This window comes from Pocillopora verrucosa, chromosome 2 (assembly GCF_036669915.1).
Source record: "Pocillopora verrucosa isolate sample1 chromosome 2, ASM3666991v2, whole genome shotgun sequence".
NCBI lineage: Eukaryota > Metazoa > Cnidaria > Anthozoa > Scleractinia > Pocilloporidae > Pocillopora > Pocillopora verrucosa.
In genome coordinates, this window is record NC_089313.1 from 8,729,980 (window position 1) to 8,753,540 (window position 23,561).

The following is a 23,561-nucleotide window of genomic DNA, read 5'->3' on the forward strand; positions in this document are numbered from 1 at the left end:
TATTAAGTCACAGAATCCCGCCTTTATTCTGAACTTTTTAAGGGTATACATCGCAAGAATTAATTGTAAAAACACAGCATGTAACCGGGAGGAAATGATGTCTCATTATCTTCCCTTTTTGTCACCGAAGAATGTCTCAGTCATAAAGGTGATTAGAAATGCAAGGAACAATCGAGAACTTTATCGTTGTTTCTCAAAAAATATATCGTGCGCGCGTTATAAACGAGAAAACGTAAATGAAGAGGTGTTGGAGTGAATGTTTTTAATCAATTTAAAATTTTTAAAAAATCCTCAACGAAACTCAAAGTTCTTAACTATCAATCAATTGACTCTGTTTTGCGATGAGTAGACTATTTTCTTCACTTTAGGTTTTGAAAACAACTTGGAAACATTCTCTTCTCTTATTGTCAACTAGGCGTCTTTAAAAGAAGGGAGAACAGGCTGCTTTAATAGGCTTCCTTTTCTCTTCGTTATAGCGGACAAAATTGAATTTGCTTGCAGAATTGCTCGCAGGGAAAATAAATTGGCATCTGTGACCTAAGGATAATTTGGAATTATAGTTTTATGCTTTCGGAAATTGTCACGGTTTTCATTTTCCTTTACCAAAGGATTACCGTTTTCAGCCTAAACTTTTTAAAGGTATAAGACATGTCAATATCACGCAGTTAAATTTAGAGTCAGATCATCACCTCCCCTTTCGATGAAAAATTATCTAGCTTACGAAGATTTTTTCGGCGGTGCCATATGTTTCCTCGAGGCTTGCCCCCTAATATTTAATTCAAACCAGAGGCGAACGCAAAAATTTTTTACGCTGTCAGTAACAAGAAAGCAAGGTTTCAGTGAACGTGGCTGGGTGGGTATTGTTAAGACGTATTTCGCTTCTCGTTACAGTCAACCAACAAGAAACTACCGTGGAGTGATGACCACAGCAAACGTCACAAGAGATGGACCACAAACGGAAACATATATAGATGCCCTATGCTTCCCCTCTTTCGTAGATGGACTTCAACAAAAATCAATTTCTTTCTGTGCTGTCAGCATTCTCTTTTCCATCACAGCACTCCTGGGGAATTCTCTTATCCTTATTGCCCTTCACAAGGAATCTTCTCTTCACCTGCCCTCGAAACTCTTGTATCGTTGTCTGGCAACGACTGATCTGTTAGTTGGCCTTGTTGGCCAACCCCTTGATGCTACCTACTGGAAGTCCTTTGCTAACGAAGGGTGGAATCTTTGTCGGTTCGCACTCGACGCTAAATTTATCATAGGCACTGTATTATGTTCAGTGTCGTTATTGTCGATGACGGCCATAAGCTTGGACAGACTTCTAGCCCTGTTGTTGGGGCTGAGGTACAGACAAATTGTAACTTTAAAACGCACATATGTGATTGTCGCTATTTTTTGGGTTCTGTCCGGTGTAGCTGGCTTATGCTTCATTTTAGATTACCGCATCACCCTCTGGTATTGGTATATAATTATACCATCTTGTATAGTAATGTCTATCGCCTCGTACACAAAGATCTTCCGCACTCTCACTCATCATCAGGCTCAAATACAAGATTCTGTTCAACAACAGCCGAGCCAAACAAATCAACTTAACATTGCGCGATACAAAAAGGCAGTAAACAGTGCAGTGTGGGTGCAGTTGGCATTAGTTGTTTGCTATGCGCCTTATCTTTTAGTTGAAATTACGCTGGCTTATATCAAAACATATTCTTTACATCTTGTCGTCATCAGGGGAATAGCAGTTATTTTAGTTTACGTAAACTCCACATTAAATCCGTTTCTTTTCTGTTGGAAAATCTATGAGGTAAGACAAGCAGTAATACAGATAATCAGACAAGTATTTCGCTGTCCATGGAGTTAGACAATTCTCCACTTTTGCCAATATATCTGCTTCTAAATAAATTTATGAAATTAAAGTTGTAAGAAGATTGGGAGAGCATCATATGTTTCTCAAGTAGAAAAGTCAGGAGATTGATAAAACTTGAATGAACTATTGTTAAAAGAATATTGTATTTAATATCAAGTGAAAGCAAGCATAAAATAATTTAAGTTATGTATCATAATTATTTTGTCTAACTTAGAAGCAGTATTGCGATGGTTACGAACCTTGTCACCTAACCTCAAATTGGCGTTTTAAAGTTAAGGGTTTGTTACAAACCCCTTAAACAAGACAGCCATAGCCTCGACTTAATTATCATTTTCAAGGTGTTGTCCATGATAGTAACGACTTTTAAGTACTGAAGATTTCTTTTAACTCCTAAGCTATATTTCTAGAAATGTTGAGATGAAACTGATGATCCCTGTTCTCATGGCGTCCTCTTTTTAAGATCAGTCATTTGACAGAAAGTTTGCAAATTCATTTAGGAAGAAACCTATTAACAGACGCAACTGAATAGTTCTAAATGCTTGATATGAACGGCTGCCACACAACTCGTTACCAACAAACACTTTTTGTTCGAATAGAAGTTTTATCGATTTGAATTCTGAGAGCAATTAACATACTTCTCTTTAAGCCCTCTGGTATTCGAGTAACTTTAATTACCAAATAAGGATATTCAAGAACTTTGTTCAACTCTCGCATTCATGCAGACATAACATCTCATCTAAATTATTACCCACAAGGGAATAGCGCTTCTCGTGCAAGCTGATCAGTAAGTACTATTTATCTCCGAGCAGAAGAGACTAAATTAAGCCAAAGGAGTTTAATTATTGACCATTTTTGTTATACTGACTACGATAAACTAATTTTTTGGCTTCTGTAAAGTATACTGTAAAAAAGTATTATCCTTACCAGTGGATATTCACCTCCACTTCGGTGATAATTGTTACAGACAGGAAAACTTTTTCGTATCTTTTTTTATTTGAGAGAGAGATAAAACTTCCAACACACTCATTAAAACTCAATCCTCAGGCTCCTAGTTAAGACGATCTAGGAGACAATGTCGATGAGAATGTTTGTCCTGGTTCACTTACGTCAATCTTCTGTCTGCATCTTTGTCCTCTGGACACCTGCTATTGTATGAAAGGATTCCAGTAACACGCCCATTCCAAAGGTAACACGTCCTTAGCATAAGGGCGATATCCGCCCCAATTCATTGACCCCTTACTGTATTATCTATAGTCCTTGAAGACTTTGTGGTCAGCTAGATGACAAAGGATATAGACGAACCAACTGACGATTGTCAATTCGATAGCTTGAAAGGATAATCTTCAACCTCTTGCTGTCTCGACCTCTATCACAATATGGAGAAGCTAGTTTGCTAGTTATGACGAAGTTGATCGATTCGGGGGTACTCTGGTCAATCGTCCCCTAGATTTGTAGCTTCCTTTCTGATTACCGTCAATCTGGGAAAATGTGGATTCCGATGGCTTTCAGCCAGCGCAAGAGTCTCTCATTTTTGTCATTATGATTAACGATTTGAAGTTAACATCCAAACGCTCCAGTTACTGGGAGTATGTATTTAGAAGATATGAAGATTTCGGAGATTACTCCAGCGCGAGGGTTGTCAATACTTCAAGGTCAGTTTGACGCAATTTGCACTTGGAAAAGCAACAATAACATGATGTTAAACCCCAAGAAGTGCAAGGAGTTGCCTGCTTCCTTCCATCGCAACAATGAGTAACCCCTACCGAGGATGACCGTGGGCACCAATAAGCTAAGAAAAACTAAATCTCAAAAATGACTAGCTGCAGCAATCCAGAACAATTTCAAGTGGGACTTACACGTCACTGAGATAGTAACCAAGGCGTCTAACAGGTTGCACGTTTTACTAGTCCTTAAGCGCGGTGGCACTCTATCACCTGACTTGCTGCGAGAGCACTTAACACTCATAAGATCTGTACTTGAGAGCTGTTGCCCTATATTGCATACATCATTAACCGTTCACTTGTCTGACAAAATTGAGCGGATACAGAGTGGTGCTTTAAGTATTTTTCATCCCAAAAAAAGGTTATGGCGAAGCCTTGGACCACGCCAATTGCGCGTCTTTGCACGCAGACGTGATGCACTGCAAAAAAATACGGGAGTCTGATTTACGCCTGAGCCACCTCGTCCCACCGACCTAGGTGAGCACGCACGGCCGTAATCTTAACAACAGACTAACATTATTTGCGTGTAAGACTGAGTGTTTTAAAAAGAGTTTTTCCTTGCAATGTGCCTCCAGACGCACAGTTTTTTAATTTCATAAATTTTCAGTCGGCAAGTTTAAATTTAGGCATTCCCTTTTCATTACTTATTATTAACATATGAACTTGTGAAGTGTATATGTGCACATGTAACGCCTAGTCCAATTTTATTGGAACTATTCTTTAGCACTCTTATCATTTAAATTGTACATAATTTCAAAATTCGCTTTTAAGTATGTTGATTTTATGATAAAAATCATTATTACTATTTTTATTATTATGGTCATTGTAACTTTAAGTTTTTATGAGAAAGTGTAAATAGAAAATGAAGGAGATTGAAAGTCAAAAGATGGTAGAGAGGTGGGTCCTTATAGATTGTGCAAGCACAATTTTTGTATTATTTGGTTAAAATAGCATAAGTTTTGCTCTTTCTATTGGAGTAACTCCACTGCCGTAGTCAGCGAATTTCAGTTTTTTTTTTTGAAAGGGATATTAGCAGTCGTAACTTGTTTGGTCTCTAAGATTTCTTTTTTTCAAGTTCGGTTCATGGTTCTTCGATTTTCAATTTTTCAATGTCTTGGGGTAGGAAGGTTACCTCAATACTTCGTTCGTCGTCCAGAGAATTGGGCACACCGGAAGTAATGGTTGCGTCGGTCCTATTTCCCGCTTCACAGGAACAAAACGGCGTCGGAAAGAGACGTGAGGCAAACATCGCATATTTGACAAACTAAGTCACGCTTCTTGTCTAACCTTTAGTGCAGTAATTAATTATGTTTTATCAGAGCAAGTATGTAACTCAGAATAAAGAAGATATCATGCCTTATTAACAATAAATGTATATGATTTAGACTTTTTGGTAAAAAGAATAAAAAAAAGTTGACACCGGCTAAAAAAAATTTTATTGTTCTGGACGTTTCGGCTACTACTGTTGCTTTCTTCAGCGAAGATAAAAATGCAAATGTCTAACGGCGTCCTGCTTGGTACATGTCCACGATGTGTGATAAAATTAATCTCGAAGGAAGCTTTTTAAGTGTAACAATAGTCTCTAGAGTATTCTTCATGTTATTGTCTATGTTTGCTAGCGTTCTGTGTCCGTTTATTGTATTTCTGTCTTGCATGGAATGCCAAGTTTCAAGAATTAATTCAACACTCTCCAAATCTATTTGGTGACTATGAAGCATATGGTGTTTGGCCAACAATCACGCATTTAAACACAATCACGATCTTTACATTCGATGTTGTTCACAATTCCTCTGGAAGCCTCTTTCTCGATCTTGTCTGTTGGCTTTTTAAGTATGCTCGAGATGGAGCGGATAGGATAGGATAGGCGACCTTGATGTTGAAACTTCGAAGAACTTTTGTGACTCTCTCTCTTTTTTTTTATTCTTTCTACCAAAATTTGTAATAAGCCTGGCAACACACCGAATATGATTTGGACTTGTTTGTGTTTCTTTTTTGAAAAGCATATTTTAAGAATAAGTAGCATAATTTTCAAAAACGAGTATAATTTGAAAAATAATGAAGCAATGCTAGTAGCATAAAATGCTACTCTTACTAAAACAACCATAAAGGCCAATGTAGAGGGCGGGTAAAATTGTTTCCGATGGGCCAATATTTTAGTTCTCCCTTTTTTCTTTTCAAAAGAAAGTTTTCTCTTGTTAAATTCTAGTCCAGTTCGAAAGAAGAAAGAAAAGCTGGAAGAGTTAGTAAATTACAAGGATAAATTTCTATTTTCTCTCCACAGCGAACCAAAAAGAAATACAGCAGTATGGACGAGCTAGCACCAAACTTAGTTTGGCGTGTTACTGTCGGTCAGAAACCCAAGCATTCTCTAAACAATCGATGCGTCGTTCAGCCGCCATCTTCCCACAATCTTTAGTCGACTCAGGACCTATTACCTCATGATTTGCAGTTACTAGACTCTCACTAATTGGCCGCGGCGCGTTAACGACCAGAGGAGTAACTAGGAAACCTCTCCTCTGCCGGCAAAATAGCAGCTGTTTAAAGTATTTCTGGAATCGTTCGCTTTGGAAGCCGTATATAACAGGGTTTATGGCGGAGTTAAATGTTACCATGACAACGGACGTTATGTACGGGATACCTCCGAACTCATAAGCATGGTGATAGTGACTAAGGGGGTACAGAATCAATTGAGGAAACCAGCTCACGGCGTAAATAACGCTTACAATCAAGACGATCTTTGTAACTTTTCTTCTCGACTTTCGCACTGCTATTTGCACGTTACCGTTTAGTTTCTTAAACCACAGATCGTGGACGACTCTAGCGTACAAGGATATCATTATGGTGGCTGGGATGATTCCGACAACTACGAGCCAACTTGTGGAATTCGCTTTGCCGAAGCCTGGGCTTGGCCATGCTTCTAGGCAGAACATATTCTCTTTGTCGTAGTATATGGCGAAGAACAACGGAAAGTTGAAGGCAATGGTAAAAATCCAGCAAAAGATGACAATGATCTTTACTTTTGACATGGAAAATTTGGATACGGCACTGTAAGGGTTTGTAACTGCTTGATGACGTTCAAATGAGATTGCAACGAGCGAGAACACCGAGGCAACGCCTCCAATCCAGGAGAGATTCCCACCAGTAATAAACTTACATATCAAATCGCCAGTCATCCCAATAGGATGACTAAATGCATGGATAAAAACATACTGTGGGCTGATAAAGGTCACTGCAAAGATATCAGCCACTGCTAAGTTTACAAGAAGGTAATTCATAGGTGTCCGCATACTTCTGTATGAATAAACCACCAAACAGACCAAGATATTGCCAACTAGACCAACCAACACCAGGGCACAGAATAAAAAGGTCAGCACAATATCCTCAGAATTCAACATGGCTTCCTTTCTGTTGAGGAATGAAAGAGACAATTATTAAGAAAAGGACACATCAAGATTATAAACTGGAATAGATACGTAATCATAGCTGACTTATTAATTTCACGTGATATCTGTTAATAAAAATCGTGTCACAAATTCAAAGGAGAGGTATGATCAGCAAGATATGTTTTGGTTTCCAATTTACGAAAAAGAACTCCGAAACTAGTTAAAGAGGCATTTTATTTAATTCGGTTGTTGTTTTTTCTTCAGAATCACATTTTAGTTTTGCATTTCTAAACCCGTGTGCAATCAATTTGATGTAGACGTTGATACCAAGATTTGAGGAGGCTGATATAGAAAAAGAATCCAGCTTATAAATTGGCGCTGCATTCCCACGGTTCACTTGCATTTTCTCAGAACGTGAATTCTAATTTGGGACTTGCACTTCAAATAAATAAATAAACCAAAACAACAATTCATGTTTTTCGATAAATTTCGAGTTTCTTGAAAGAAAGGAAAAGTCAGTTTTTTCTAGAATCCTTTTGGGGTTTTCCAGCGCGTGTCCTTGCCTTGTAGACATATCAAGTCATGTTAAGACTATTAAAGTTCAAATTCTTAAGTTTCATATGGTAAAATTTACTGCGTTTGACTAGGCCGGACGGGAATAGATTTGGCTTTCGGTCATGACGTACCTTAAGACCTTAAGCCTACATTCCCTTGCGCTCTCTCTTACTAAGTCAGTAAGTTCATATTCTATGAACTTGACCAAAAAGTATTTTCTCATAAAAGTGATAAAAAAATACTTCGATAGATCTTAGTCGTAACGTTTTTTGAAGAAAATCAAAGTACTTTCGCATTCGTCTCTAAACATGCTAAATATCATTAACTTTGGAGACACATTTTCCTTTGATTCCCATCCCCAAAACAAATAAGTCCTAAAGTCATACGTAACAGTGCACTAAAGAATTGGTTATGTTAAGCGTGCGTATATCCAGTGATAGGATCACTGTAAGTAAGTCATAGTAAGAGGATGCTAAAACGAACCACGAATTTCTTGCATGTGCGACACCGCGTAATAGATTAAGCATACTTGAATCGTTATTTACTAGAATTCACGGCCAGAAAATTGCGTAGGTTTGTAATGCAAATTCTGAAATTGTACGATTTTAAATTAAAATAACTCATTAGATAATAGTTTTAGGACATATAAACCTTAAAAAAAATGTTCACCGCTCGAAAAACGAAGCGAAAAACGAACCCTTGTTTACTAGAATTTAAGACCAAAATTTGCGAGGCTTGGCGATGAAAATTCTCAAATTTGCAGTTAAACCAAAATCCTCTATTCAACAACACCTTTGGGACATATTAGCACTTAAAAACAAAATTTACATTTCTAAAGAATTATCCCCTATATCGCAAAGCCTCACTTGAAGTAAAAAAGATGACTGTTCTTTTCCAGCCATAATTCGCATTGCGTTTGGCAATGAAGTATCATTAACTCCAAAGCTAATTTCGTCACTTAAAAGAGCTACATTCTCATTTTTGTTTTCGAAATAAGTATTGTTTAGTATATTTACTTTTCATTTTGAGCTCCAAAAGGTCTATCTCAATCCGGATGGAACTGAAAAACAGTGTTGAAAGGTTTGAAACCTCGCGGCTGAACTCGACGGGAACTTGCAGCTGAAGAAAAAACTGCAAACGTCATGTTACGGTGCACGGTGTCGCGCGAATGTGTAAGTGCAAATACGAGCCTGCTGCTGTTTAAGTATCGGACATCAGTGAGTTTAAGAACGACGAAAAATGTGCTATGCTTATGTTCACGTCTCATGCAATCCTTAAATCAATCCTCAAATCAATCCTCACGAAGTACTGAATAAAATGTCTTAGTGGAGATAACTCAACAAATTTTCACTTACCTGAACAAATGATACAAAACAGGCAGGAACTTACAAGAAAGATATCGTTTGCTGTCAGCTTTACAAGTCATGCTAAACCGTCGGACTTATGATGGAGACAGTAAATTATGCAAAACAGCTCTTATTCACACCTAATAAAATAATTGTCACTGAAAACCGTTCAACTCACCAAGTCTGATTGCTCAGGTGAAGCCGGCTGCATTTGAAGTTTCTCTTTACGTATGTACAGATCAATCACCCACAGTAATTGCTCTTCATTGTGCGTTGAGGTATTAAAAATAATTACCTGCCGCTCGCAAAAAAATTGAAATAAAGTCTTCAGGAAAATCCCTTAGATTCTACATATATTAGCCGTTATCGATCTCCTTTCTGCTTCAATCTATTTTCCGTCTTTCAGCGAAACACGCCAATAACATATTAGTTCGTGTCGTTTGAAAGGAAATTTGGACTGAGCCCACTTAGAAACATTGAACAATGTGTAACCTAGTTGTATGAGCCAATTAAGTTAAAGAATCATAACTTTGCCGCTTACTAGTAAGTCTTGCTATTGGCTAATCATAAATTACCTTATTCATGTAATGCTTCCGTTAATGTCACCTAATAAAGCTCTCCTGCTCACAAGGATTAATTGATTATCTAAATGACAAGCCGGCCAAAAAATATATTTTATCAATTGAGAATTTCCTTTCTTTACCGGTGGTGAAATTTGTAATTTGCAATTTTAAAATGGAACCGATGAACACAAGAATATTGCAGGTACTTGAGTCGACGTTATATAATTAATGTTATCTATTTGTTTTGTCAAGGTATGCTTAATATGAATTTTGCGCCGAGAACGTGAAAAAAGGTATGCTAAATGTTATTTTTTTTAGTTGATGAGTATCGTGATGCCCATTTTGGCGTGCAAACTAAAGCAAAAAATTTATTTTCCGTAACAAATGTAAGTTTATCTCTCATACCTTCATCAAATGATTGAAAATATATGTACTTTTCAAGTCGAACTCAGAAAATTGCACCGGCGGGACGTTTCGATCGACCACTAGCAGGCCAAATATTAATACCCCCTTATCTGCATTACGCGTTGTGATGTCATGGACTTGCAGCCTTATTTTATCAGCTTCGAACTTGTGGATGAGTTAAATTCATCTTTGTAACCCTCATGAATACATGCACAAGTGCCAGTGATGTGAGGTAAACAAGCAAGAATGTCTAATAAATTCATTTTCTTTCAGCTTAACCGCACATAAGTAGCTTTAGATGACCATTCTAAAGTTCCTGACACAAACGTCCCCTTTAGTTGGATCATGCTATCAAAATTATTATTTCATAAAGTAAATGCATTCCTAACAAAGTATGAAAAATCTGTCTTTAAGAATTGTTACACTAGTATTGATTTAAGACGCTTAAGTTACAAGAAGAGCACGTAGGAGAAAATATTATTTCCTCACCGTCCAAGACCGTCCAAACGATACGGATATATGACCAACAGTAAAACTGTAAACATAAGTGGACATAACAACTCGTATTTGATAAGTGCTCGTGTTGAAAGACATTCAGAGGAAGAATATCAGAGGTAATCTTTTTTAAATTACAATTTAGCGTATCCTCGTTGACTAGGAAATTAAGGAGTCATTGAAAATCTCAATTGATAAATTAAAGGGCATGGAAAATATCGAATAATTAATATGACTATTTTCGGAAGGATTTCTGCTGTGCGATATCAATCATTTCATTTCTCAAAAGCAATGACAGGGCACTATTTGTTAAACATTGGGCTCTTAACTTTTTGAAAACCCAATCAACCTATGCAACCACGTACTATGAAACAAGTGCATGCATCTGCTCATTGTACGTTTTATGAATACAGAGCTACTAATTCACAATTTTTTCTTTCTATCCACTATAACCTTCTGGGCTTTAGTAAGCAACGAATTATCAAGACTTCTTAATGTAATTATAAGGATGGAATGGTAGAATTCTAAATCACTAATGCCGGTATATTTAAAGGCAAGCATATTCTTGATTTGCGCAAACGAAACAATCAGTGGTGTCAATTTCCCAAAGTACGAGCCGGCCAGCATTTTACGCGCCACATTTTTGTTAGACTTCTCAGTCCCGTGCGAGCAACTCGCGAGATGCATGTGAAGCAGGGCCGAATAATAACCTGTTTGCCAGCTGCCAAACAAGAGAGTCGTGAAAAATATGGTAAAATCTACCGATTAACTTTTCTCCATTAACAAGGTTTATTGTGAAATTGACATTGCGTAATGGTCTCGAAATTAAGAAATACTAGCCATAAATCGCCCAGAAATAACCCAAGAAAGCCTTTTCAGTTTTTTTTTGACGTGTGTTGAGTCTATTTCTAGCTTTTTTCTTGGCTTGGTAATGCCAAAAAGCGCTACAAAACTACCTCGAGGCAGCAGGAGATTAATCGAACTGTGTGCTTGATCATTAAATATTATCGTGAAACATTTAAGTGATTAAACACCTAAATTGCTTCTTTCCTTTGATCAATGAGAACGTACGTACGTTGAAAATCTGCTTAAAATCAAACCTTTTCTTCTGCGAAGATGAATAGGTACAAATAAGTCGCTGAAGGAGCGATACACAACTGAATTTATATCCACAGTTTCTACCGGAGTTCCCGTGATCTTGCTTTTCCTGACAAGATCTTCCAAGGAGTTCAAGGAGAAATTTGACGGCTCAAAAGCCTTTGGATTTTTCTCAAACAAACTATCACTCGACCTTGGGATTTCCTCATACTTTTCATCGCTAATTTCATCCTTCCAAAGAGCAACAGCTCAGCATAAACAATGTCCATCTCCGCTGACGATGACTTCTCTCCTTTGAGGAGGTATTTCTTCAGACGTCTTAATTTGTTTAGTTAATACGTTGAAAAGTATGAAAGCAGACTGTACATATAAATACAACTGAAAAATTTAAAAGAGTTATTTCCCAGTGAATTATGGCTAATTTTGAAATATGTCGAGACCTTTACGTACGCTATGATGATTTAGCAATAGACCTTTTACGTAAGGAGACAAGTTTATTGTTATATTTTACAATATGTTTAGTTATAACTCTATCAAAAACTTGCACTTCCCCCGTATCAACATTATCATAATCCATTTATGATAAAAAAGCGGCGAAAAAGCGTTGAGCCGCACATTTCAAGCCAGCAACTTGCAATGTTTGCCTCGTAGCGATCCCAGAAATTTTTGCGTAAACGCAAGGATCCGGTTATTAGTAACTCATTCATGTAATTGCATATAAATGAATGCTACGTGTAGCAGCAAAAGAGTTACGGATCTTCTAAAGACTGACCTTAAATTTGACGTAAACGAAGAGACAGGTTGAAAATAAAATCGCAAATAACAGACAAATTGAAAAGGATAAACAAATTACAAACAAAATGAAACGGAAAATATTTACATTGATAACGCCTAAATAAAACAGTAATAGCGGATAACTTTGGGAAGAATACTTCTGGAACAAAAACTGCGCTTAGTGCAATTTCAATAAAAAGTCATTCTGCGAAAAAGAAAGTGGGTGTAAATACATTTACAAGAAGAGTGCGTAATTACGTGCGGCATGAAAGCGTGCGAAAGGGAAGGTGCTACTGACAAACTGAACAAAAAATTACAGACATCCCACCCCAAACAACGAATAAAACCTCTAACGAGGAAGTATGAGAAAAGAAAAGATTAAATAAATAAACTAGTTCTAAAACTAATTGGAAAGCGCTGGCTTAGATCCTTCAATCTAGCTGAACAAAACGTAAGGAAAGCAAGAGGAGTGTTTGCTTGTTTGTTTTGCACTGTGTCGGCAAGGAAACTTCTTCTCTCTCATTCCCTAAATATTAATATAAATGTTCAAAAATTAATTAAAGCAATGGACAAAACGTAGTTTTTAGCGTTATAATTTATCAGTTTCCTTGCCGGAACCAAACAAATTAAATTGGGGGAAATCCGCACATAAACAGTTTTTTTCTTGGGGTGATTGGTGATTAGAGTTGGGTTGGCAGGATTACAAATCACCACATTGTTCGTTCCTTGAATTTTAGTTTTCAAATTTTTCATCAAGGTTTAGTCATTGACAACGAGTAAAGCGTAGAAAAGAACTATCCAATGATCAGTCACAATCGTTCCTTCCAGTTAGGTAAAATTCAACTAGAGAAATGAATTACGTTGCTATGAATTACATTAAAAACATCTTCCAACCTTCTGACTTCAAACTTACATTCCGTACGTCGAGCCTACAAATGCTTAGAACTGCTGACGAAAACCTTACTCGTATCATTCTTGTTCGTGTTTCACAGCCATAGTAATAAACGAACTTGCAGAATGATTAGAAAAAGGATTACTCCCATCTGTTCAGTTTTTGATGACAGTAGCTTCTTGTCAATTTTTTATATTGCAAGTGCATCTAAAAGTACATCATTTGTAGCTTGAAATTGTATCCTGATGAACCCGATACAAAAGCCTTCATCATCGTTATGGTCTACCAAAACCATTAATGAAACCGCGATGTCTGTGAAAGGTCACGGAAGCTCACCGGCTCGTTTCTTTAAGTGAGAATGAGTTGATAATACAAATTTTGTCCACTTTTAAGGAAGTTTTCCCACAGCCAATTGACCAATTGCTTTGTTCGATTTGCTGAGTGAAAGTCAAAAACCCAGAAAATGCCATTTTAGTTGGCTAAATGCGGTTGAATTTTGGCATATGTTTGAATTTTAGGGCTGGTTGTTTACACGAGGTCTAACCCAAAGCATGGTTTTTCGCAATCAGTGGGTCTCAAGTTTTCTCCATAACAGGGTTGATTTAATGAAATAAATGTCGTTCCTCCGTTAGCTTTCGGCCCTCTTGACTCTGTTCACAATAGAAGTGTTCATATTAAAGGTCCAGCTAAATTGGAGCTTGTTTGGGACGCGGTTTTTTCAAACAACGGCTAAAGCTTTCTTTAGATAATCGGCCCTAATTATAAATCAGTTTTGACTGAACGTAAAAATGGAGATGGTATTTTCAACGTATCCGCTGTATGCGCGCTATCGATTTGTGGTAACTTGAACCCTTTTCATAAAAAAAGGATGATTTCTCAAAACGATGGAATGTGATTGTAGTGCTACTTGGTAGTAATGTTTTTTAATAACTATTCTTCCTTAAAAAATTAAAAGAAATGTGGATAGCTGTTTGTGACTGTAAAGCCCTTTGTTTCTCCCTATGAGCGTGACACTCCGATAAGAGAATAACCAACTTGTATTTTGCAAACAATTTCGGGACGATCGCTTTGAATAATTGTCTTGGTTACCTTGGTGAACGACGCTGCGTGGTGACTGGTACCTGTTGCTTTCAACAAGGTGTGAAAGTGCTTCAACAATGGGTTGCAATTGGCTGCTACGAACATCAATTGATGTTTAATTTATGTGAGTGACGGGTGGAGTCAAATTCATGGCCCCTCCCTTTGGACACATTATGCATTATGAATTCGGCATCCTCTCCTGACCAACCAACCGAAACCATATCGAGGGGACATTTGCTTTTTCTATTAATATTAATTAGCGTGAGAAATGCTTGTGATGTTGCTATGGACAAAGTAGCGTGTTTATAGTTTACAAAAGTTCGCTTATAGCAGCCACATTAAGTATTATTCTCAGAGAACTTTTTTCCGAAACCCAAGACTTTTGTGGTTCTTTATGAGTGGCCTGAAGATACTATAATTACTTCAGAAGAAAACGGAATTTTCCCGCTCACGTGCATGATACGTTGTTCATCTACAGTGCAAGAGACAGGCAGACAGTTGGAATCAATTTTGTCGGCGCCTATGGGATTTGTAGCTGTTGTTATTTTAGTGCTTGGAGTACTTGTAATGTGTGCCACTGCAGGACTAAGCTGGATTGTGTCTTGGTACCCAATGTAAAGGAAACACACACCACTGTGAAATTCTGGATTTCGAGCGTCTGACATGAGGGACTCCTGGACATAAACTTGTTTCTGTAACAAAAAAAAATCATTATATTTCTCTCCGGACTCATCGAGTGCTTTACTTTAATCATTCCGACGATTTTTACTATTATTTGTTTGGTTGCATGTTTTTTAAGTCGACGGAAGAGTTGATATGCTTCCTTAGTTCAGTTCATAAGTTGTGCAACGCATTTTTATCTTTGAATTCTTAGAATGCGAAATGAACCTTCAGCTCCATATGAGGCTGAAACGTTAGCGTAGTTTTCATAAACTTTTACAAATACGCTTAATTCGGGAGCTTTTGTCATGTTACTTGCGAGGGAACTCTTATTTTGCATCGCTTTATTGAAGCTGGGTTTCACTATTAACTTGATTTCAAGTTGCAGGTTGTTATTCAACTAGTACCTGTTAAGATTCCGTTATCACTGTGGTCGTCTTATGGGTTGGAATTCGTAACTGGGCTTCGATGCAGAAAGACTCTTTTGTAATCGTGTACTGGCTCGAGAGAAAAAAACATGATAAAAGAAAAGTAGAAGAAGCTGACTTGCCCCTGATGACCAATGAAACAGATTATTAGACATCTGTATACAAGCCAGAGGAATGTTTAAAAGCGTGGGATTGGGACAGGAAATGAGAAGGTTACAGCTCTGTGCCCAAATCTGCTTTTACTCTATAGCCATAGGTGACATTTATATGTAACAGTTCTGCAGGTAGTCACTCAATCTCAAGTAAGTGGTTCCCACTGATCTAAATGCTAATATGGCTCAGCCAAATTCTCTCTCCTACATCGATGTCACTCTTAAGACTCCCTTACCGCTTTTTAACTGCGGACACAAATATGTATTTATATTTGTCAAATACTGCGATCAGACACTTTCTTATAGGAACAGTCGGGCATTTAGTTCTTAACCATGTAAATTCGTCTTTCAGTAGTCTTTATTTGAGCCTTCAAAATATTTGTAACGTTCTGTAGAGCATCCGCGAGTAATTTCCAATTTTATCGATTGCAAAGCTTGGCTTCGGTAATTAAAATGTTGATGTTTGTGTATCTGCAAGAAGGATTTGTATCGTACATACCGACTCTCATCATCTGAACACCGGAGTGTCCTTATTAAAGAGTTATCGTGGGCACGCTTGGTAACTAGTTACTGTGAGCTTACATTTGCATTGATGACATTTTAAGTTTGAAAAAAAAAAAAGACTGTTAAAAGGGTGTCGAAATGTCCTTGAGGTTTGTCAACGAAATTTTTTGTCGTTCAAGTGGGTGGATTAGTATATTTTTTTTTGGTCGGAAACTTAAACGGCCAGGGCAACAATAGTTCTCGAAATTATGTGAAATATATTCTGAAAGAGCCAAATGTAGATGAGGTATGTCCAGCTAGCAGACAATCACTCAATAACCAATATCTAAGAAGTCCAGGATTTGTATTAACCCAGTTAAAAAACACCTACCTTAAGGAGGCTAACAATACATATTTTCATTGAAGGAATCCAGCCTTTCAGCTGATCGTCTAGTGCAAAAACTAATGTTTTAATGACGGCATTCCGCACTGCAGCTAGTATGTTATGTCAAAATGAATCCGCGTACCGGACCCCTGAAAATTATTATCATTCGTCGTAAAGTTCGCTGAAGAAGAGTTTTCTTTTAAAAAAATGGTGCCTTGCTCCTCAATAATTACGCTCCTACGATTCCCATTTCAATCAGCTCCTTAGAAAAACTACGAAAAAAAAAGGGCTCCTAAACCATTCCAAAACCAAATTGGCTAAAATTCTTCATGTTACAGTTCTATATTTAATGAATTTGTGCGACAAATTTCTTCATAAAACATTGATGTTCTCGCCTAAAAATGTTCTTGTACGATTTTCAGCTCTTTAAAGCAATTGGTTTTGGGGAGGGGAGGTTGCCATTTTTTGGTGGCATAGATTGACCTTTTGCATCCAAAATCTTGCTTTGACTCTTCCTTCTTTTCAATGGCATTCTTTTTGTTGTTCTGTTTTACTCTTTTCGCGAAAGGAAAGAAGGCCGAGGAGACAAGGACTAAGGGGCACGTAGTTTCACGAATATTTGACATTCTGGCGATGTATGAAGACCTTTTTTTAAAAACTAATATCAGTTCTCCCTGATCCCGTTTCCAAATTTTCTGGAAAAAGATATGTTGATTTAAATTATTCAAATTATCTATTCATTTTAAAATGGTTTTTTCTTCTTTTTTTATCCAAAGAAAAAATTACCATCTGACTCAAATTGCACAATTTTGTGGTTTTTGTTTATAAGTAAAAAAGAAAATCTATTCTATCTAATCTAACAAGGTGCTCTTTTTAATAAGTTTTTCACAGCAGTAGAGCTGAGCCGTAAAAAAAATAATTGGGGAACAGTCTCAGCTCGAACTCTGATATATCACACAAGCACACGTTAGCTTTCGTTAGCCGGGTATCAATGTTCTGTTTCGTAACTATTTGAGTGTCAAATGTTGTCAAATGTTGTCAAATATATTAATCAGATAATGCTACAATTCCAAATTTTTCATGATGATTTCTGTTTCACTAATGATAAATATCTGAGGAAAAAAAAACAATAAAGAAGACTTCCCCCTGCGAGTACATCTATAATGTTAATTATTTAATTAAGAAGCATGGAGGTGAATGTCATTAACAAAGCCGGTTAATATAACAGCTCCTCCTTTGCAATCTATAAGCAAGACCAGTTTTCAACCTACTTCATAGCCTGGTCACCTGAGCTCTTATTGGTTCTTTTTGAGCAGAAATACGCAAAAAAAACAAAAACACCAACAGGGTCAAGCAAGATTAATAATCACTAGTTATTATGTGGTCTATTTTAGACAGCGGGAATACCAATTTAATTGCAACAGGAGACGAATGGAGCAGTAAAAAGGGCAAATTAACAGAAAGGAAAGCATAGTTTATTTGCTTTGGGGCAGTCAAGAACTAATTTTAAAACATATAACCGTGTAACTGAGTATTCACCATGGGTTTTTACAAAATTGTTCTGCTATTTTGCCTCATCGTCACTTTAGCAACACGCTTTCCGGAAGCTGAAACTCGAGCTATTTCAGAGGAAGAATCCCTAAGTAAGTGTTACCTTCTTTGTCTCATTATGTTTTGCAGTTTTCCGTTTTATACTTGTAATTGCTGCATAAAAATATTTCGAAAGCAAAATCCACGGAGTAAGAAAATAGGATTAAGGGGGAATCAATGGAATAGCCACGCTTTTTATTTCTTCAATTGGGATTATGAAACAACTACAAATTCTATCCAAATTAACAGATAGAACTTAAGGTTTTTCGGATACCCGAGCTCGAGGAAAGTTTTCGCTCAGTATTTCCGTAATATGTCTACTGGTATTCTCTTTGTATTTCCTGATTCTGTAGTTTTCTGTTATACTTCGATCATGTGAAAGACGAAAAACAGGCGTCTTCCACGAAGTGTACCTTTAATACTGGGTTATAGCGCCCATCCCAGTTAAGTAACATCACCGTCACCTTGACATAATCTTTTCTTTGAATAATTGGTTAATCTAATTTAAACTACCTCCCACTTAGGAGTATCGAGATAAGAAAATCAAAGAAAACAAAGGGTTTAATCTGCCTCGCAGCGCGGTGCGACCCATGTCGAACGGAACTTGAGCACCCCTCGCGATAATGACTATACACCAGATAAAAAAATATGACTGGTTTATTAACCAACGGATCCAACTACTGCCTTATATTTGGCACACACTCGGAAACTCTGAAATGTCACGCGCTACGCAATGCATGCATGCGCGGGATTAGATGCTGCCCAAATGTCGTGCTCCTTGCTTCTCTCCTGCATTTATCTGCCAGTTTCGCCAATGTGGACCTTCCCACTCTTACAAGGAATCCTGTAGACTACGCCATCCTGTTTAGTCGGGTCCTACTAGGTGTGATCGTGGCGTAGTCTCTGACTTGAAGACAGCGCGTATGTTTTGTTGTTGTAATCAGCGGTGAAGTTGTTGGGAGAGGACTTTGAGCATACTCAATCGACCCTATAGCCTGAAGAAGACTAGCAGCGTGCACTTAAATCGTCGCGATCCAAATCGGACGTGACCTTATCGTAACACAAAAGATTATATTTCTCTTTTGAAAGTGTTGTTTTAGTCCTCTTAGGACTGTTTCGGTGTGTTATTATACTTATTGTAGAAGTGGAAGAGCCGGATGGGAAGATATTTGGCCCGAGGTCATGGCGTACAGCGAATAGCGAATAGAGTAAGAATAGTCTCCTTGCATGTGCATTATGATAACCCCTTATCTCCTGATAACCATGATTATAGCCAGAAAAACCTCTACATAAACAATTTATAATAAGTATAATTATACGTTTTCATGGGATTTCTTGGGGGTGGATCCAACCCTCACTGGTCAGCATAAAATCAATTTTTTTTGCAAATTTTATTTGCAGTCGAACCAGATGAGGCTCATTTATCAGATGAACGCCGAGCTGTCCCAGGTTAGTTGGTCTTTAACTTAACAACATATCACGAAAGGTGTAAATCAAGGTGTTTGGAAACGATTTTGTGCTTTTTGACAAGGTCAAATAAATTAAGGCTTAACGAGGAGATGACTGTTCAGTTTACACTGATTTGATTATTTTAGAGCTTAATAAACCTTATCCATCCCAAATGCTGATGGCCTTTTGTAGTTCGCACAAAATTCAAGAGTTTTTAAGCTCTATCTTAAGGTAGATCAAGGGTTCAAGATAAATAACAATCAAGAAGCAATCCGAGTACTGTCATACTATCTACACTGCGACAACAAAGCAAGAGTGCAAAAATTCCATTTTTCAAAAAATTTTTGCAAGATTATTTCTCTCATAGTCGTTATATTGTTATTTACCAGCTGATTCAAAACATCCTTTCTGAATACGTCCTTATCTCAAATTGAAATCAGCATTTACACCGTGGAATTGAAGCCATATCTAGTTTTGCATAGCTGAACGATGTTTTATTATTTTATGTTCTGCAGCCTATTGTGCTTTTCATTGTTTTAGAGTGAAATTTTTTTCAGGAAATAAGGAAATGAAATAATTTGTAGCTTTGACACACTCACAATATATTGATACATGTAGCTGAAAAATTTGTACTTTGACAAGGATTTTATTTTCCTTGCTTTTTCAAATGCTATAGACACTCGTTATACAGTGTCGTACTCTTGAATGATATCACAGTTAATTATATATGTGTGTGTGTATATATATATATATATATATATATATATAGAAAGTCTGTGTATTGATTTTTCCGGGGTGTTTTACAGGGCTCGATACGTAGAAGTAGAGCGCGATATATATATATATATATATATATATATGTATGTATAAGATATAAAAAACGCGCCAAGTGCATTGTTGAATTATATCAGCACTTGGGAATTTTAAGAACACGAGCGAAGTGCGGAGAAGCACGAGCCGAAGGTGTGTGCTTTTTGTGCTTCTCGAGTGTCCTAAATTCCCAAGTGCCTATATAACTCAACAATGCTCGAGCAACAAGTTTTTTTATTTCTTTTATAAAATGTATCGTGAATTGCGCGCGCCCGTACCGATGACGTGGGCTACGTGCATTATATCTCAACAGTGCACTCATGTGACGTAAGGCGCGTGCTTAATGGAAATATAATGAACTCATTCTGACCAATCACGGCGCGCGTATTTCTCTGAACACTTTATAAATATAAATATGTTGAGAAATCAAATGAAAAAGAATCTTCAAACGGTTTAGCCTAAGAGAATAGAGGAACTCAAGCGTTTATCCACGTAAACTTGGAGCAGTCCCTCCTTTTCGGCGAAGTCCGGCGCGCGGGTCAATAAACCGGAAAAAGATTGATGTCAGTCGCCGCGCAGAACTCTGGGAATGAGGTGTACGAAAAGTAGGGCGTCTTGTTCAAAGATTTCCGTGGAATGCGCTTTAATTTATTTTTGCCGATTTTTTTCACTCGCGCGGCAAACTTCGCCACTTATACCCCACTCGACATGAGCAGTAAAAGAAAACTATATAATTTTTAGTTATCCGATAATTGTGTATGCAGCAGTTTGGTCTTGAAGCGAAAGTGCTTTTGAGCGGCTGAAATCCATTGAATTCAGTTACAATAATTCTGCCCTCTTCATGATGATAAAGAGTCAGTATTAACCCACTTCAAAGTTTTTTCTTGATTTATTGAATTCTAATTGATCCTGAATTTTGTTTAAGGTTGCCATGACGAATTTTCGCCAACTTTTTGCGAAAGATTCAAAAAATTTTGCTCTGCCTATGGTACTAATGGCTTCCTAATGAGAACCAAATGCTACTTCTCTTGTGGCTGTGTGAGGTAACGTAATTATACCAAGAGATTATAAACTGTTGAACTATACGAAGATCAATGCTTTGTGTGCCCACATCTCACTCCTCGGCCCACATTCCCCCTCTCCTACGATGTGATTTCGCAGAGGAGAAAGCTGGAACTACCCGGTTACTATTGGTTGGTTTAATGTGCTGTCTTTGCTTTCTCTGGTCTATTCCTTTTACATGATACGGCCGGGCAACTCTGGAAAATTCTGATTCGTTTTCATAGGCAGCCTAAGGAGGTTAGCTTGATGTTAGCCTTATATACCCACTCTCTTTCGTTCTCAATACAAACTGCGCGTGTTATGCTTTAAATTTTAATTATGTACCCTACCCTGCGTGGGCAAAACATCGATGCCAATGTTAGCTTAGAAACCTTTAAAGTCGTGTGTTTTATACCCTCTGAAGCCTTATTTTTCTTCCATAAATTTCCAAATATTCACTCTTGAACGACAAGAAATTTTAAGAGGAAATATGTTTAAACTAAACAATTTTTTCCTTCTTGCAGAAACATCTGAAATGGACTCTAAATTTCTTCCTAAAAGAGAGATACCTCTCCTAAATGTGAAAATGAAATAAAGAGCATATTAAGTCAATGCTTTTTGCTTCAATTGAAGTTCAACGTGTGTACTTTGAACTGAATACCATGCATTGAGAGGTTTACTATCAAGGGTCGAAGGTAATCTTACAACTTATTTTCGGAGACAATTGAAATCATAAAATAAAATGGTTCGGACTCCCACGTTTTCATTTCAGTCACGAATTTAATCAGCATGTGGTCCGCGTTTTTAGCTTTAACCTACTTTTGTCAAATGACAATCCAGAATATTCAGTCATTCTATCACATTGAGTGGCTGGGAAAACAGGTGAGACAAACGCCAAGGAATAGTTGTGCGTTTGTTTTCCTTGGACGTCATTAAAAGATTAAGACTAGAATGTTCTTTAAGTTATTCTATATTCACTTCAATTTCCACTGCTTTGAATTTCAGAAAAAGCAAATCATAACGAAACGATACAAATCAAAATAAAAAGAAACAAAGAGAATCTCTTAGAGGATCCTACGGCGTTTCTAGGTATGTGCGCCCACCAGCTCCTCAAACTGAAAATGAAGAATCGGTGCTATCATTGTTGTTCTGTTTTTTTTTTCGGAATATTATTTCTTCATACCAACTACACAATTTGATTTGCGCAGATTTCCAAGGTGTACAGAAAGCCTCCAATTCTCATTTCAAGAATAAAATACTTCGTTATCTTAGGAGTAATCATATTATATTTTTTTCTTGCCTGCGTTTTTTCTTAGTTGTTCTCATATACACCCAGGGTCGTACAGATCATTTGCCGTACCACTTTTGAAGCCAAGGCAGAGTCGTACTCAAACACACAGCTCTGTGATTCAACCTATGACAATGCACACAACATTCGATTTCAGCGCACCAAACCATTTTTTGCCGTCAATAATAATAATAAAAAAAAACATAGTGATCTTCAGCCGATGAAATTAAAAAAAGAAAAAAATGGGCTCAATGAAGCTGCCTGAGAAACTGCTTATACCGAAGTTCGGCGGCTTTCAGTCGCCTTATGGATTGTTATTTATGATAATTTGGAAGATGAAATGAAACCCGAATTCAATAACAATTTTAACTTACGATCTGTATCCAAAAATATTGTTTTTCCTTTTTGCGGTTGCCAAATGTAAATCAGAATTATTTGAAACTCATGGCAAAAGAATTACCTGGTAGATTTTGTGATCTTATTTAAACGACGGAACCGCCAGAGACGGTTAAAAGTTCTTTACTCAATAAACATAGTTCGTATTTTCGAATGATTAGATTTTTTTGAGGTACGTTGGTGGCTGATAAAGTAAGCGGTCTCCCAGGGTTCAGTGACGAATCTTTACATAAAGAACTGCTCGATCATCACGAGAAGGTTAGCCATCGGTAAAAAAGATTGTTTATGAGCGGACTAGACACTGTTTAACACTTTAGTGTTTAATCAAAACGATTAGCTTCCCCTCATACAGTCACAGCGGCTCTCCATTAAAGAAAGAGCTTCTAAATTGAACTACGACTGTTTCATCGCAATTGCAAAATGTCGCTCCCTTGCTAATACAAGATAGTTACAATCTTGGTTTAAAAGAAACTGAAACAAAAGATTAATACACAATGGTAATCGCTCCCTGGTATTTCGAACTGCTGGACGTTGTCAAAGTAGAAATAACGACCATATGATCTTTCAGAATATTAATTTAATTTTGGACTCATATTTTTGTGCAATTGGGTTTTTACTGACCAAGATGTTTCAGCTCGTACTCATTATGAGTAGAAAAGAAAAAAAACAAGAGATTTCCAAATTTGCTTGACACTTT

General features: G+C 37.2%; 3 protein-coding genes across 3 annotated transcripts; 2 read left to right on the forward strand and 1 right to left on the reverse strand.

Moving 5' to 3' along the window:
* Positions 1 to 540: 540 nt before the first annotated feature.
* Positions 541 to 1,864, forward strand: LOC131780142 (adenosine receptor A2a-like). Its single transcript, XM_059096766.2, has 2 exons — positions 541 to 639; positions 892 to 1,864. The coding sequence occupies exon 2, from the start codon at positions 920 to 922 to the stop codon at positions 1,862 to 1,864; it is 945 nt and encodes a 314-aa protein (XP_058952749.2). The 5' UTR covers positions 541 to 639; positions 892 to 919.
* A 4,066-nt stretch (positions 1,865 to 5,930) lies between these two features.
* On the reverse strand, positions 5,931 to 8,937 carry LOC131780141 (allatostatin-A receptor-like). The gene is made up of 2 exons (XM_066162812.1): positions 8,885 to 8,937; positions 5,931 to 6,996 (listed from the first exon to the last, which is right to left on the reverse strand). Exon 2 carries the CDS (start codon positions 6,984 to 6,986, stop codon positions 5,931 to 5,933), a length of 1,056 nt encoding a protein of 351 aa, XP_066018909.1. The 5' UTR covers positions 6,987 to 6,996; positions 8,885 to 8,937.
* Positions 8,938 to 17,752: 8,815 nt separating this feature from the next.
* On the forward strand, positions 17,753 to 21,817 carry LOC131780147 (antimicrobial peptide damicornin-like). The gene is made up of 4 exons (XM_059096770.2): positions 17,753 to 17,933; positions 19,282 to 19,329; positions 21,065 to 21,182; positions 21,705 to 21,817. Exons 1-4 carry the CDS (start codon positions 17,831 to 17,833, stop codon positions 21,712 to 21,714), a joined length of 279 nt encoding a protein of 92 aa, XP_058952753.1. The 5' UTR covers positions 17,753 to 17,830; the 3' UTR covers positions 21,715 to 21,817.
* The last annotated feature ends 1,744 nt before the right edge of the window (positions 21,818 to 23,561 follow it).

What these genes read in the sequence shown, in the direction of transcription:
- LOC131780142 (XM_059096766.2), top strand. Translation starts at nt 920, where the DNA reads ATGACCACAGCAAACGTCACAAGAGATGGACCACAAACGGAAACATAT.
- LOC131780141 (XM_066162812.1), bottom strand. Translation starts at nt 6,986, where the DNA reads ATGTTGAATTCTGAGGATATTGTGCTGACCTTTTTATTCTGTGCCCTG.
- LOC131780147 (XM_059096770.2), top strand. Translation starts at nt 17,831, where the DNA reads ATGGGTTTTTACAAAATTGTTCTGCTATTTTGCCTCATCGTCACTTTA. An exon ending in TTCAGAGGAAGAATCCCTAA is followed by an intron (nt 17,934 to 19,281) that starts GTAAGTGTTACC and finishes TTTTATTTGCAG; the next exon opens with TCGAACCAGATGAGGCTCAT. An exon ending in TGAACGCCGAGCTGTCCCAG is followed by an intron (nt 19,330 to 21,064) that starts GTTAGTTGGTCT and finishes ATTTTGTTTAAG; the next exon opens with GTTGCCATGACGAATTTTCG.